This window comes from Pristis pectinata, chromosome 18, assembly GCF_009764475.1.
Source record: "Pristis pectinata isolate sPriPec2 chromosome 18, sPriPec2.1.pri, whole genome shotgun sequence".
Classification (NCBI taxonomy): domain Eukaryota; kingdom Metazoa; phylum Chordata; class Chondrichthyes; order Rhinopristiformes; family Pristidae; genus Pristis; species Pristis pectinata.
The window spans coordinates 15,888,561-15,906,054 of NC_067422.1; the positions used below are offsets into that span (position 1 = coordinate 15,888,561).

The 17,494-nt window shown below is 39.3% G+C and overlaps 1 protein-coding gene across 3 annotated transcripts in view; it reads left to right on the forward strand.

The window, feature by feature from the left end:
• The window catches only part of LOC127579976 (platelet-derived growth factor subunit A-like), a 66,756-nt gene that overhangs the window by 45,782 nt on the left and 3,480 nt on the right, over positions 1–17,494 (forward strand). For 2 of the 3 annotated variants that reach the window (XM_052033086.1, XM_052033085.1), the window contains 3 exons: positions 7,087–7,233; positions 12,316–12,509; positions 15,812–15,924. In XM_052033086.1, the coding sequence (XP_051889046.1) occupies positions 7,087–7,233; positions 12,316–12,509; positions 15,812–15,924 (454 nt within the window). The remainder of the gene's footprint in view (positions 1–7,086; positions 7,234–12,315; positions 12,510–15,811; positions 15,925–17,494) is intronic. The other variant, XM_052033087.1, reaches the window with a different exon arrangement.

Consider the following 17,494-nt stretch of genomic DNA (forward strand, 5'->3'; position numbering starts at 1 on the left):
TCCAGGGAAGACAGTGTTCTGAGGAAAGGAGAACCTGTCAAAATAGTCTGTTCAGGAATAGATGATTTGGTGTTGGGATATGCTAAGTGGTTAAATTAAAGACAGGGGACATGTAAACAACCTGAAGAATCTAAGACAGGAGAAGTGAAGTTGTGCTGGCTGAAGTCAGTCCTCCTGATTTTGTGAACTGATCTATTACATGAACAAATCTGGACAAAGGTCTTTCAAATGTGAAGCAAAGCCTCTGACTCAATGAGTTTGTTTAACTGAACTTCAAAGATCTCATGCAGCATTACTAAATGACTGTTGTTATACATAACACAGGAAACATTGATTTACTCAAAGATATAAGCTGCTCTAGTACCTCAGGAGTTTAATTATTCAGGAATTAATATCAGTGAAGGCAGACATCGTTGACAAATTCTTCTTTGGCACTGGAAAGATACCACCAACACTTCCTTGCAAAATTCAAATCCTCCCAGGCCTATGTCCCCACCCTTGAGGTGCTAATTCAACTCACTAGGGTAGTCCACCTTATATGCATGCCTGGCATCAGATTCCCGAAACAGTCCCTCTTTTCTGAGCTCTGTCATGGGAAGAGACTACCAGGCATACAGGTTCAAGGATGTGCTTAAAGTCTCCTGGTAAAATGCAACATCCTCACCATAGCTGGGACTCACACTGCTCAAAGTGGAGAAAGAACATTCAGGCTGGCATTGAGAATCTCAATTTTATGCAATAGGAACAGATGGAAGTCCAGTATAAATGATTGAAGAAGCACACCATCTCAAAAACTACCCACCCAGCCATCCCATCAGAAACCGCCTGCCCCTTTGTCGAAGTCTCTGCAGTTTCCACAATGGCCTCATCAGTGACCCAGAACCCACAGAATTGGAGTGGAAGCAAGTCATCCCAAGGGAATGCCAAAGAGAGCAGAGAAAATGAAAACACTTGGCACAGAATTATCCAGGCATTATGTGGTGTAATATCTTTGATGCAGACTGATCACCCCCAACTGCTGTTTGTCTATTTAAATTAAGAGCTTTTTTCCTTATCTGCTTTCAAAAAATTCCAGTGCCAGTATTTATTACCCATTCCTATTTTCCCACTTGCTCTGCAACTGGAATCACGTGTAGGTGAGACTAAGTACAGTTGGCAGGCTTCCTTCCCCAAAGGACACGAATGAAACGGTTGGATTTTAGCTGGCAGCTTTTACGATCACTTTCTGTGGCTAGCCTAGAGTTTCCCAGGGTGATTGAAGTCGATTATATACCTTACATGGTGGGAAAGTGAACCCATGACTGCTGAACTATTGATTTGGCTGAAAACATATTTTAAAATAACTCTTCAGCTGAAAATTTCTGAAAGTAACCATTAACTCCTGCCAAGAGAGCTAAGCTTATCTGTGGTCTGTATGGAACCTAGTGAAAGACGTGCTTTTCTCAGACATTTGGTTCATTAGAGGCACAGACTGGTCTTTCTATTTTCACATTGTATAGGGTATATGGATTATGTTGTTGGCAATAAACAATATATATTGTGTTCTTATGGACATTAATGTTGATATTCTGTTAAACTGTAACTAAATCATGTTGATGCAAATGGCATGGTTTCTTACCATTTTACTGAAGTCTGCAAGGTTTTGAAATGCTTCATTGAGAATAAATTGTTGCAATTTCTTCAGTAAAATGCTGTAATGCATGTATAATGGGACCAACTAGTGAGTGAAATGAGAAATGTCAGCTTTTAGACAATGGTGCAAGGAAAACTACTGGATGAGTACAGTGTTTGGTGATCATGTTGCTGAGATTTCCTGTCTTCCATGTGGTTTTACTGTCAGGCAAAGATATTTGGATATTCTGTGGTGATAGAGATTTGCAAAAGTATGCTATTTTTAAAGCATTTGTATCTGTTCCCTGCTTGATCAGTTGACCTAAACAAGCAGCTTTATCTTTTTGTTGAAATGAGTCACAAGTTTTTCATATTTTCCCCTTAATGGGCCCATTTGAAATTCTGTTTTTTACACATCCAGGTGATTTCATGGGTGAATGGGAGCAAAAATTGTTTAACTAGGATGCTTCAGCCACTGTGACTGTGGTCACCCTGGTCTTTTCCTGCCTGTTACTTTCATATGCTCGTGTTTATCTCTCAACCAACAACAATGAAGACATTACTGCTTGAATCTGGCTACCCAGTCCGAGGTTGATGTATTTGCTCTGGGTCAGACAGGTTGACCATGCTATATCAGCTCAGCTTAATACTTTACCCACGTCAGTGTCAGGATGACTTAATTAGTATTGCAGCATTTTTTACTGTTCCTGATCGACAGCAATTTGTGTGCAGTGTAGCAGGTGTCTTTTCATACTTCTGTATAAGTGGGTATAAAATAAATGATAAATATGCAGACTTGGGTTGGGTTTGCACTGGCTATGGCCAAGTTTTAATTTTAAATCTCAGCAAAACTCCTACTCATGGTAATTTCATTATCATGATTGTGCAGACTAACTCTATAAATATGGAATACCAGGTATTCTTTGCATGCAGGGAATAAGCACAATATTATTGCATGTGTAAAACACTTGAATGAAACCCATGAGAGAGTACTGTCCATCTATCTAACTTGCAACTTTCTGTACCACCACAACTTCACAATCCAGAACAAAGAGAGGCAACTTTGCAAAAATGAAAGTGGTCAGAAGCACTTGAGTTGATCTGGATTTAAATCTCTATGGGTTTCCCTGATTGGAGTATGTTGTATCGAGATGTACAAGCTCCAACATCAATACCACCTCTTTTTCCTTACTGCCATCTATTCTTCCTCTTTATTATACATTCTTCCGCAGCAGCTTCCTGGTTATGTCCAAGAGATCCTAAATGGATTGGGAATTCTTTACAAAGTCTTCAGTAAACCACAGAAAAGCTAGCAGTTCTAGGAAAAAGGCTCTGCATAAAAGATCCAATGATGGTGTTTGAACTTAATTATTGCTATTGAGAACTACACTGATGTGTTCTTTATTTCTATATGGTTTTATACTGGGTGCTTTCTCTGCAAATATTTTAATGGATCTTTATCTTCTGGAGCCTTTGTGGTCTGGTTCAGTTTGTTGCTAATGACCACTTTGATCTTGAGCTCTCAAGTAACAATTTAAGCTTTTAACAAGCTGCTGCAGCAGGGAATTTAGTTAATAAAAAGATCTATGCACTCATTATCAGACCCACTAATTCAAAGATGCTGCATAGCTTCAGAGAGCTACTCTTTCTTCAGCTATGTTTCAGCTGGGGCACATCGGATTTCTTAATCTTTGTGTTTCTGCTCTTCAGAATCAAAATGTTACCAAAAATCACCCTGGCCAGGGTAAGACTTGTTTGGGTTTGGGTTTGGGTTTGTGTTATTCACCCCCTTCTGCCCCCAACCCACCCCGTGTTAATAGAAGGCTTCCTAGGACTTTCCCTTTGTTTAGCTGGTTGCTTGTTTTTGTTCCCCTTTCTGCCTGGTCTTGTCGAGTTCTTTCTCTTGCTGGGTCTATGCTTCCTGCCTAAACTTGCTTAGCCCTTTTGCCTGGAGGAGACTGCTCTCTCGACCTTATCTTGCTCAATCTTCCCACCAGCAGCATCACTGAAGAAATGGGAGAAAATGAATGAAAAGCAAACTGATAAAGTGGAAAATGGTTCTGTCAGAAGATAGTGTTGGCTTGGAGAATGGAGCAAGCAAGACCAAAAGAAATGGAGCATTAGTTATCAAGTAAAGGAGCCAACTAAGGAGAGGGAAATATATATATACCTTTACTTATCTCTTTTTCCCATTAGCTCCATGCTCAAGCAAATTCCATATAAATGTCTGATTGAGAAAAGTAAAACTGGGATGGAAACCAAATGCCAGGAGTTCAGACTAAGTTAAACAAATGAAACATTGAATATACTTGGCTTGCTTCTATTTTACAGACACAAATATTTTCAACTCTCAGTGCCAAGGAAACAAGTCTAAAAATAGTTCTTGACCTTCCTACATTTTGGAACAGTATTAACAATTAAAATTTATTTTCCATCATTATATACTGCATCCAGTCAAATGTGAAGGAAGCTCTGGTACAACATCCATTAATTCTGCCCACCCATTGTTTAGCAAACCCCACTGCAGCCGCACCATATCTTCATGTATTTAGGTGCTCCTGCTTCTGTGTTATGGTCAGCTGGGCACCTGAAACACCCAACAATTCATCACTATGCTTAAGAATCTCTAAAACAAACAAAGAAATACACATAAACAGAGTTCCTGTTTGCCTCTTCTGGAATGTGCATTCATTCTCCAATGGGATCCTTCTACCTCATGCCTCTCACCATTGAGCTGAAGGTTGGCAGGAAACCAAAAGACCCTGAAGTATATTTCAAGTACTGCTGAAACTTAGCTGAAACTGTATACCTCACCAGAACAACTTTCAGTACTATATCCCTAGTTAACTAGCTCTGCCCTGCCAGTTTAAGTACTGCCTTGCAGGATTGTCTTGCATTAAGTGCCTGTATCCAGGTCCTTTCAGTGGTTCAGCATGGCAGGCCAACTGTCAACAGTGTGGCAAAGGTGCAGTGAATTATCTTTGTTCAGGTATCACAAGAAAATACAAGTAGGAATGGAATAGGCCACCAAGCCCCTCAAGCCTGCCTCTCCATTCAATATGATCATGGCTGAGCCACACTAGCCTCAACTCCTCTTCTGTGCCAGTTCCCCATAGCCCTTAATTCCCCAATCTGTCAAAAACTTATCTCCCTCCACTTTCAATATTTCTAATCATCTAGCCTCCACAACTCTCTGGGGCAGGGAACTCCAGGGATTCATCACTCTCTGAAAAGATATTTTTTACCCACCTCCATTTAAAATGAATGCCCTCTTTATCTTGTGACTATGTTCCCCTATTTGAGACTCTTCCAATAGTGAGAACATCTCAACATCTACCCTGCCTTATATGTCTCAGTTAGGGGTCAGATGATGCAGCTTGTTATTAGGATTGCCATTGTGCTAACTTGAAGCCAAATGTGCACCAAGGAAGTTCATCTTTTTTTTGTCTAAAATGAGTACTCCTGTTAGCTGTACCATCATTATTTATTAATTGCTTAAACTACTTCTAATTTTGAATATCCTGACTATAAGCAGTTGTAAAAATCTGCCATATTCGATTTATTTTTTTATCTTACAATCTTCTCACATACTGAATCTAATTGCATTACCACCATTGATCACAGATGATTCCCCACCCTTTACATTTTTCACCCTCATGTATTTGATCAGGTGTAATCTCATCCCCTTGAAGATGCTTCAGAAGAAAGCATTTTATATTAGCTGAATGAACTATTTGAATGATCTCCAAAGACTTGGAAACTGATTTTTTTAAAATTTGTATTGTGGTTCCCTGTATGTGCAAAGATCTATTAATGAAAAAATGTCACCAATTTTCAATTAGATTGACATTTGAGCATTGAGATTATGACATTTTCACAGAGAAATTAAATAATTTTAAATAAACATTTAACACGTGTTAACATAAAAGAATTCACTAAGAGTGCACTATGTGTTTGTGTGCTCATACCTCTATTGCAGAATTTCAAGGCCCTGTTCTTCCCTCACTAAGTATTTCATATATTGTAGTAAAGTTATATTACTTTACACTTAGATTCCCATTGACTTTCCAGTCATTTTGGAAATGTCATAAATGTTCTCATTTTGAGATCTTTAACATCTATTGTTGTCCGATCAAATAAGGATTAAAGGAGGTGTGACCCAATGCATGTTTATCATCTTGTTCCATACATCATTAAAGGAGGCTATTCAGTCCATTAACTCCATGCTGCCTTTCTGAGCATTCACATTGGTCCTGTTTCCTTACCTATTTCTCTGTAACCTGTTCTCTCTCATGTGCCCATCAATTCCCACGGATTCTCTTGCCATTCACTCACACTGTATGGGAATTTATATAAACAGTTAACCTACCAACCAGCACATTCACAGCATGTGGGAGGAAACCAGAGAACCCAGACAAAAACCACATGGTCAGGAGGAGAGCACGTAAACTCAATAGAGGGAGCACCCAAGATCAGGATCGAATCTGGATACCTGAAGCTGTGAGGCATTCACGTGTTGCTCTTAGCCTTTTAACAACAATCATCCCTCCTGTTAAGTGACATATATAAGGCCCTACTTACATTGCGATCTTGCATAGCAACACAGCTCCACTGCTCTACTGACCTTCTTCTCGATCACTCCCTGGGCTAACCACCTGCCCACCCAATCCCAGAGTCCAGACCAGGAGGTGCAGTGGTGTCCATAAACCAAACCAGTCAGGTCCCTGGATTGGAGCAATGAACAACAAAGCACCGAGGTATGTGCTTTGATAAAAACAACAATTACTAAAGTAAAGCACTTGACAGCCATGATTTAATGGTGTAATTTAAGTCTTTTAAAAATTATAAAAAAGAATTTAAGCTGTTTCCTCCTTAGAAGTGAACATGCCCACTGACTTTTTGCAAATTACTACAATTATTAGAAATTGATTATTACTTTTCCACAATTTTGCCTCTCTTCTCTGCAGCTCAGCTTCAGTATTTGAAGTTTATCCCACAACTTAGGCAGGGCCTACCAGTAACTAGTGCCATAAACTCTTTGATCCAGATCATAGACTCTTAACAATTGCATTTCCTTTAATAATCAACAAAGCACTCAATTTGTGGAGAACGATCAAACGTGTGAAAGTCAAAAGTCCTTTCACAGACACTGATACTGTGCCATGAATTTTACATACAAAATAGAGAAGACTGACTTGTTGATGCCAGAACTCCTAACTTTGATGCTTTTGTAGTATTATAGAATAATGTTAGATGAAAAGTGGTTCCTTGATGCTGTTAACGATTCAAGTTGCATCAAATTCAACAACGTCTGGAATCTTCTTACCTCACCGCTGACTGTGATTGCAAGCCCAGGGCTATGATTTCACCAGCTGAGCAATTTTCACAGCCACATGATGTCTCGTGGCAAATTTGGACTTGGCATTACATGCTAGTTGAACTGAGCAGGTTTTTTTGTGCTTTGTGTTTTTTAAGGTGTGTCACATTGGCTGGATTCATACAAAACTTCTCACGAATACCTTCGACAAATGGCCCGCAATGATGAACACTCGCCCCCGTTGCATCACCCAGTAGCACCACAAGAGTCTTCACCACAGAACCAACAGCCATCATTTAAAGCAGGTCTGCTAGTATTCCTACCAGTTCATGCTCAGCTTCCATTTCCTGCTTAACAGCAAGAGCACATTAACTGGAGCATCTCTCTCCTCGAGTACTGTTGGATGAGAGTAAGCCAGGCACTATTTCCACTTTCTGGGGCCTCATTCTGTCTTTCTTTTGACCTTTTACATGAGTTTAGAATTGAAAACATGTTGGCTTCAGCCGCAAACTTAATGGACAATTAACCATTTTATTCAGAAGCTGCATTTTTCCATCTGTCAAGACTGTATGGTCGTTTGATTCTAGGAAGTACATCCTATATTTCTGATTCCAGATCTGCAACTTAATATTATTCTTATCTGTTTGCAACAGAGTTCAAGGGACAGTCCTCTTTTCTGATCCTACTCAATTAGCATAAATCTAGAGGACATGGTTCTGGAGGTGAACAAGGAGCAGACCTTGAAGAGCTTAAATAAGTAGACCTGTGAGAAGCTCTATGGGCAATTGACAAAGCCACCGACTGCATAGAGCCAAATCTGCCTTTAATATATATAACTTGGAGGACTTTAATTCAACGTATAAGATTGTTTTTTTATCCATTTTCTATCAAAACAAATAATCAGTGTACTTGGCTACAATTTCAAAGCCAACTTTATTCTTATTAAAAGCAGGAGTATTCCCGTGATAGCTAATGCTTGGGTCAGAATTACTTCATCGCAAGAACAAGTTTCTGAATCCTCAGCAATGGACACACTTTCAGATGTAACATTTGAGGTTTCTCTGAAACGAGCATGTTTATGAGGTTGGCAATATGGATGCCAGGGTAGGTTCTTTGAGAGAGTGCAGTAGTTTAGAAAAATTGGCAGAATTGCAAGTCGATGTTGGAACTTCCACAAAGGAATTAGAACTTTACCTAACCTAATCTAGTTTGTACCAGAATAGACACCACTACTTTCCAGGTCTGTATCATCTCTTGGCTATAGCTGGTTATGCCAAATACATCATGTTTTATAATTGAAATAGGGAAGAATACCCAGCTCCTAGGGACCCTTCCAATGCACTTCCAATGTGATTCAACAACAAAATACACTTTGAAAGGTTGCTCCTGTTTGTACATGATTACAGACACGATGTGTCTGTCATCTTGCAGCAGAACAGAGTTTCTACAGAAACTGATACACATAATATACTATTGTTGAAACTGCAAAAATTAAGCAAGGGCTAAACTGAACAGAACCAAATAAAGAGTTCACTTGATTGGAGTAGCAGCGGTAACTTGCAGGTGACTGTGATTCCATGCAGTGAACATTGGGCTTGTTGCATCTGTTTTTGCAATAGGATATTTTTCAATCTGCCGTGTGCAGATTTAATATCCCTTTCAAATGCAAATTATCGTTGTTGGAGGCAGGCATGCAGAAATTAGTTTCCCTTGAGCCTGTGACCCTCATGGTTTTTCAGCATCTGCTACCATTTAAGCAACACTTGCCAACAGAAAGCTGGGCTTTGTTTCAATTAGGGGAAGCAGACAGGCTCTGTTCCTCACCCTGACTTTGTTCCCACCTCCCTTCCCTGGGAACTACCTTACATTGGGCTGACATTTGGGCAGGCACAATGGCCAAGCTGCAATGAGAGATCTGACAGATACAATCAGCCTGGCCACGTTAAGCAAAGGCAGTCTGATTTCTAGTGATCCTTGGGCTGCGTTACACTGGTTCCAGGTTTGAAACTAGTCTGTAGCCAAATTCCATGCATCTGCTTATGGTTGGCCTGTCTTTACAAAGACCAAAGTTAGATTTATAGAGATCGGTCCTTAAAGAATTATGGTTTACCAGATTGAAAACCAGTCCATTAAACCTATAATCAATTTTTAATTCTGACTAAGAAATATAGTTGAACACAATTTGGTGATTGAAAATAGGAAGCTGTAACATGATACTAGTGAGAATTGTACATTATCAAGATGACCAACTGAGTTAAAAACAGTGTACTAATTATAAATAGGATAATAACAAGGGCATCTGCATCCAAAGGGCTGTAATTCAGTTGGTGGCTAAGCCACATAAACACAGCACAGTTTAAAGAAAGTTAGCAAAATCAGACACTTCCTCCTCAACATCTGGATTTTCAAACTGAAACAGTGTCATTCAGTAACATCCCATGTTGTTGCTAGAGAATGTTTCGAGAAGAATGCTGGCAGTAGTTAAAAGCAGCACTACTGTGATTTACATAAAATGGATGAGAAGCATTTAATTAAAGTCTAAAAGAGATCCAAATATAGTGGTATTGATTCAAATTAGGTAAGTTCAGCTTTAGGGTAAATGATCCAGTAAAAGCAGAACATATCATCGCTAGACACTGAGTGCAATACCCTCAACCAAGAGTGAAAATAAGGTAAGACTAGAATTAGGGATGTAATGTTCAACTTGCTTGTGGCAACTGCATAGTATCATGCAGGCTAGCTGAGGAATACTTTTAAATGTTAAAGCACTGTTCGCAGTTATTGGAAGCAGATTCAGAAACAGTTGCTCATTATGAGACAAAACTAATGTTTTATTAGTTGTCATTCGTCATTCTGAAATAGTCATTTGGATAAAAACTAATTAATAAAGGAAAGCCATCATAGATTTGTTAAAGCCAAATTATGGAAGAACTACCTTGATTGCTTTTTTTTTAATGATGGAGCAAAGGATTAATGAGGGTAATGTGTTATGTTTTTTATATGGATCTTGAAAAGATGATGGATAACACAATAAGATTAGTAAAATTGAAGCCCATGGAATAAAAGGGGGCAGTGGCATTAAAACTTAGGTTAGGCAACAGTGAGTTGTGAACAGTTATTCTTTGGTCTGGAGGATGTATGCATTTGCAGTTCCTAAGAGTCACTTCCCTAACCACCACTTGATATATATTAATTTTCTATTAACTAACAGCAAACAGAAAGTCAGGATATATGGGTTGATTTCAGTTGGCAAGATGCAACTACGGGTGTCATGGGGATCATTTCTAGGGCCTTGACTATTTACAATCTATATTTAGACTGTAACAACTAACAACTCAAATGAAGGAACTGAGTGCGTTGAGGCCAAATTTGCTGACGTTACAAGATAGATGGAAAAGCAAGTTGTGAGGAGAACACATCGAGTCTGCAGAGAGATATAGACAGGTTACATAAGTGGGGAAATATTTGCCATGTGGAGTATAATGTGGGGAAATGTGATGTTTAACGGAAAGAATGAAAAAGAAAAATAACATTCAAACACAGAGAAACTGCTGAATGTTACTGAACAGAGGGGTCTGGATGTCCTCCTATGTAAAGCAGAGAGTTACCTTACAGATACAGCAAGTAATTAGGAGGACAATTAAGGATTTGAAAGCGAATTATTGAAAAAAGCATGAGTACAAAGGAAGGGAAGTTTTGCTTTGTTGGTAAAGGGTATTGGTGAGGCCATCCCTGGAGCCTGTGTGCAGTTTCATTCTCTTTATTTAAGAAAGGTTATACTTTCAAGGAAACAGTTCAGAGAAAATTCACTAAGTTGATTTCTGAACTTTAATGGAGCAAACTGCAAAGTGATATATATTGGCAGGAAGAATGAGGAAAGACAGCAATATAAATGGTTCAAATGAAGAGGAGAGTATAGACAGAGACCTTGATATATATATGCATGAATATTTGATGCTGGTAGGCCAGAAAGTGATTTTAATTGGAGGTGTAAAGACCAAAAACATTGAGGTAATGTTGAACCCTCTACAAAACAATGACATATTGTATCCAGTCTGATCACTGTACTATATGAAGGATGTGAAGATCCTTCGAGGGTGCAGAAAAGATTTAGTAGAATTGTCACAGGGTAGGGGGTCAGTTTGGAGAAATTGTGATTGTCATCCTTGGTGCAAAAAAGGTGTGGGGTGACGTGAAAGAAGTGTTGAGATTTGTCAAGGACTGAAACAGAGTGAAGGAGATGAAAGAGTTCCCTTAGGAAGAAGGGCCAATTATTGAAGGACACCGATTTAAGGCAAAGGGCAGAAGAGCTGATATGAAGAAACTATTTTTCTGTAATCGAGTAGTCATGATCCGGAACTTACGGACTGAAAGAGTGATGGAAAGGGGAGAAAAAATTGCAGGGCTGCTGGGAAAAAGGGAAGAGGGCTGATACAAATGCTTTTGCAGAGAGCGGGCAGTGGCTTGATGGGCCTTGTGGATTTCTTCCATTTTGATACTGTATTAGCAAATATATATTACTGTCATCTCCAGGGAGATCTATGTCGTCCTTCCTGAAAGATGTCAACTCAAACTTTTGTTAAGTCTTTACCTTCATGGAAATTGAAAAATATTGTACTTTGACTATGTTCCTTTGTCCGGTCCTGACCCGTCCAGTCTTGTCTGTGTGGAGTCTGCTTGTTCTCCAGTCTCCTCCCACATTCCAAAGACATGTGAGTTGGTAGGTTAATTGGCCACTGTAAAATGTGTAAGTGAGTGGTAGAATCTGGGAGAGCTGATGAGAATGTGGGGAGAATAACAAAAAAGAGTTAATGTAGGACTAATGTAAATGGGTATTTGATGGTTGGCGTGGACTTGATGGCCTAAAGGGTGTGTTTCCGTGCTGTATTTCTACTACTCTTGAAAACATCTGATGTGTGTCACTGGGAATTCGAAGTTAGCAAATTACTTTCTTAAGTAACAGATAAAATTCAACTCCATTCCAGAGAAGTAAGTTAGAGTAATTTTATCAAATATAAAAGGGCAGGACTTCTTTTAAAGCAGACCTCCTGGTTTTATTAAAAGACATGGTTCCATAAGGAAATGGTTATCAATTGGTCATAGAGATGTTTGTTGGAACAGGCAGTGAGATAAAACAGCACCACTTCTGGATGAGGCAGAAATAACAGGTACACTTGTGTATTTTTTCTCTGGGAACAGTAGGGTTTGGTGGAGGCTGATGTGTGCAAATTGTATGTCTGTCCCCTGGAAGAAAAAGCATCTGTTGTCGTAACCATTGCAACATTCGACTTATGGTATCAGCATTGGTAGGCTGGGAGTTGGAAATTTAAGGTGAGATTGTACTGTGAAAGCAGTAATTTTTCCATTTTCTTTTTTCATAATCAAAGTACACTTCAGGACAAAAGCAGCTGGATGCAAAACAAGAGCAGTTACGGTTGACGTTCCTCGGTACAAAGTGGACCCCACTTCAGTGGGATTCTTTCTGTGGCCATCGTGTGTTGAAATACAGCGCTGCTCTGGTTGTTGTAACACCAAAACGTATAAATGCATTCCATCTCATGCAAGTTACAGGCCCTTTCAGGTACGTAGTGAGATGTTTTTTTTTATATTCAGTAACTGGAGCTTTTTATAAGGTTTTGAAAAACTGCTCAGTAGCCTGAAAATTTCTTCCTGAGATAGTTCTACCTTAAAAGTCAAAACTGTTTGTTGTTGCCGTTCCAGTGCACAGATGCAGCCAACCTGAAACGTTAACTCTGTTTGTCTTTCCAGGGAAACATTTTTTTTAAATTTCAGATTTCCAGCATCTGCAGTTTTTTGATTCCCATCCCGATTCTAGTCCACTTTGCTTTTAGCTTTGTAAAGTCAAAACCTTGAGACCATAATGAAATAGAACAGAACTACCTAATAGCCACATCTAAGGTATTCAGCAAAGAGCATGCCCCAATGTCTTGAAATCCAATATCTGGGTGTTAAGTATGTCAGTTCTTTACTTAGAATGCATTATCTTGCTTCTGGATTGGCGGGAGATTAGAGAGAGGGCACTTACATTTATATAATACATTAGCTTGTCCTCCTCTTACCTTATCAATAATTGAAGAGGTGTTACAATTGATGCATGGGTGAACATTTCAGCCATTTTGTCACAGAAAGACTCCACAAACATTAAATTCAATCAATGACAAGTTAATGTGTTGTGCTGGTGTTTGCTGAAGGAGGACAACTCTCACTCCTTCATTCAAACATTTTCATGAGATATTTTACAACTCTTTGAATATTTTGATTGAAAGATAGGGGGCAAAGAATGGGGTATTCTGTTCCGGTTTTGAGAATGCAGAGAGAGAGTTGCCCCAACTGACCAGACTGACGTCATTACTTGCTTGGAGATTCGGAAAGGTACAAAGAATTGGTACTTGAACTCATGAAGACACATGGGTGGCTAATGCAACAACCTAAATTTCAGCCCTGAGAAGGAGTGGGGGGGGGGGGCGCGTAAACTGTGTGTATATGATTGTGGTCACAGTAAGGAGTATTCAATTCAACTCGTTAGTGGCTGGGATTTCTACGGGGGAGACACTAAAGGAAAAGAGACATGTGGAGAAATTTGAAGTATAAAGAAGAATTGAATAACTTGTTTCCACTAGAAAATAGATTTGTATTTGGGTAGTAAAAACAGAAAGTGCTAGAAGTAATCTGCAGGTGAGACACCATCTGTGGAGAGAGAAACAGAGTTAATATTTAAAGTTGATTTTTCCTCCCAGGTCAAATGAATGGTCATCAACATGAAATACTAATTCGGTTTTCTCTCAATAGTTGCTGCCTGACCTGCTAATTATTTCCAGTATTCTGTTTTTATTTCATATTTTCAGCATCCACAATATTTTGCTTTTGTGTTTGGATAGTTCAGTTTGTAAGCCCTACAGGGTCTGGGACAGAAAGCAAGAAAGGAACTTGTCCTAACCACATTTGTGCACAACACCTACTCAGTATTGACCAAGCTTAGGCAACCTGGCACGTATTGAAACATGTCCTTGTCTAATGAATATGCTTACATTGGACATACATAAAGGCAAATTTAACTTCCTAATTTAGATCCAATAACTGGAATCAAAAAATATATCCTTTTGCTGGAATTACACTCTTTTAGCACATAGAACTAGTAAATAATAACCAGCAATGCCATTTAAAGGTAAGATATCTTTATTAGTCACATGTATATCGAAACACACAGTGAAATGCATCTTTTACGTAGAGTGTTCTGGGCACAGCCCGCAAGTGTCGCCACATGTCCAACGCCAACATAGCATGCCCACAACTTCCTAACCCGTACATCTTTGGAATGTGGGAGGAAACCAGAGCACCTGGAAAAAGAGTGGGCAGACTGGGGTTTATGGAAAATTTTCTTCAAATGTTAGCAGTTAGCGTAACGCTATTACAGCGTCAATGACCTGGGTTCAATTCTAGCCGCTGTCTGTAAGGAGTCTGTACGTTCTCCCCGTGTCTGCGTGGGTTTCCTCCGGGTGCTCCAGTTTCCTCCCACATTCCAAAGACGTACGGGTTAGGAAGTTGTGGCTATGCTATGTTGGTGCTAGAGGCGTGGCGACACTTGCGGGCTGCCCCCAGAACACTCTATGTAAAAGATGCATTTCACTGTGTGTTTTGATGTACATGTGACTAATAAAAGATATCTAAAATAATCATGAGACGTTGGAGTGTCTCAGCTTAGATTTTATTCCATTGAAGCCCAATCCACCCATCTGTTATCAGCTTCAATACCCAAGAATCTGAAGTGTTATCTCCTGCACTATTTCCCCACCCATGGTTAACCTGTCTTAACTTACTGAATTTATGCACACCAGAACCTGACTATACAATCTTTTCAGTCTGTTCTTTAACTCCTGAAACTGCCTGCTGGACTTCAACCTTACTCTTATTAGTGTGGTTTGTCCCTTGATGTGCTTTTCCCAACAAATCCGTCTGCCCTGTTCAATGATGTCTGACTCCCTGATACTCGGAGTGCCAGACATCATTCCCTGCAGCCTCCAGCCATTACCCAAGCTCAAAAACTGAGATTGAACTGAAGTTGCTGCATGTATTTCCTACAAATGGAGTAGCTTGAAGTTCCCACTCGGAACAACAATTACTGAGGAACATGTTCCATCATTCCACTTGTTTCACATGTACAATATATATTGTATTTCTCATTTGTATTATGTATATACTTTAATATATGAATTATATGCATACATTTCATTAGTATTTCCCTAATTCCTATTTAGTATTAATGTACAAAAAGTTTTCATCTACTGTAATATAATTCAGTTCCCTTTAAAGTTGGCATCCTTTACTTTGTTAATTTTATTCTCTTGAATGTAATTAATCATTCTGATCATTTATTTATATGTTTAGTTACTTATGGTTATTCCTAGTTCAAGTACTTCACACCTGCTTCCCATGTACCTAGTTTTCCACCCTCACCAAGTTCCCGTCTGCACTCCGTTTAGCCTTTGCTTTGAGATTCACTTCTCCCTGTGTTGCTGTGGAATACGGAACACAGCAGCTGCTTCTGTTACAACTAGCTCACATACAATGTACACCAATGTTAAGATGATTATCAAAAGGATTTTTAATTCATTGAGTTGTGAGATCTGGCATGCACTGCCTAAGAAGATGTAAAACAAGTGTCATATATCTAACATAAGTAAAAAGCAGGACATATGTAGTGTAGCACCGGAAGTGAATCATATATGTATTCTTCAAAGGTTTTATTAGAGGAATATTTATTTCACTGCTGATGTCATCTCTTGTGTTTTTTTACATTTATGCTCTAAGGAAATATTGATAGAAGCCCAATGGACTGAATAGTACTGTTCTTCATTTGCACAGATAGCAAAGATAACTTATCGATATGGTCGGAAAGAGCTCACTGTTCACACTGTAAGCATCAGAGAGCATCTAAGCTGTAACTGCACAGAGCTAGCAAAGTTACATCATCCAAGGTGAGAGACCACTTGAAATGTCTAATGGAGTCAATGCTGTGCAGCCTATACTCTAGGGTGCTATGCGTCAAAGTGTTTTGAAAACAATCAGCGCAGAACACACTTTTAGATGTCAGAAGACTCATATAATTTTCCAATCCATGCCCAATATTTATTATACAGGATGATGCTAGAATTGATATGATAACACCAATTTTAAGCAAACAGTTGATTAAACCAAATGTGTCAGGCAAACAAAAGAACTGAGAAGTGATGTAAAGAACACATGGCATCTCGTTGCTTTTCAGCATAACACTGGATTCTTCAAGCACACTAACAATAAGAAAATCATTCATATACCATTATTCGTAACCTCAGAACATCCAAAGCTATTGCCATTAAGGATAACTGTTGTAATACAGGGAGTGCGTTAACCAAATTGTGTAAATGAGCCGCCATAAAATCAATGAAACAAACAACCAGATCACCTCTCTTTAATGGGGAATAACTATCGGCCAGGATACCATACAAACTCTCCTGTTCAGTGCCGATAGAATGAAGCTCTAGGATGATGTAGAAATGATGATATTTCCAAGAGAGCATTGTGTGTGACTTGGTGGTGGTGTTCCCATTCCCCCGTTGTTCTCACCCTCCTAGGTGATAGGATCACAGGTTTGGGAGGTGCTATCGAAGAAATCTAGAGGCAGAGCAGGATATTTGATATGCTGGCCTTTGACTTCCATTTCCTCTCAGAATTCTGCATTTGGCTAAGCCTGTGTGGAAATCTGAACCGAGCTAAGATGTCAACAGCTGCCAACTGGTAATTCCCTGCAAAAATGACAGTTGCCAGGCAAAATGATTCCACCCTCCAATGTTTCAGATCAAGTGTCATTTAACACAGAAATCCACACGGCACAGTAGTTGTGGATTACCATTGACTGTTCCTTCTGATGTTAGGAGATGAACAAGTACTTGCTGGGCCCACCACCTGGTTTTTGCTTCCTTCTCCACCAAGGCTTGTCTGAAGCCGGATCAGCTGCTCCCTGGATCAGCTGCTCCCTGGATCAGCTGCTCCCTGGATTAACCTGACAGAATCTGAGAACTCACAGTAGCTTAATCAGGAGCAAAAAAATGTTGTTTGGTCCAGAATTCTTCTGCTATTTCTCTGGCAGATCTTAGTAATTCTGCCTTGTTTACCAGTGGAGCTATTGCATTATCTTTGGCAGATTCAGAGGAAGTTCCACAAGCAAGAGTTAAAGAATGCTGGTAGGCAAAAAAACAAGCTGCACGTGAGAAACCAATCATTCCCACTGGTTAAATCAAAACATTTAAAGGTTCAATCGGTTCACTTCTGGTCATGGTTAGTTCAGAATCCACTGTTTGAGCTTAGAATCACAGATTACTAATTTTTTTATGATCTCTCTGATGAGTATTCTGAGGAATTTTTGACTGAATTTAACATCTTTTAGTATTTGAATACCCACAGAGTGGATTCATTAATAAATCTTGCGAGGATGATTTTTGTTACAGATATAAGCATGCTTTCTATTGTATACAATTTTGCTCTTCTTCTGAGCTTAGTGAATTGCCG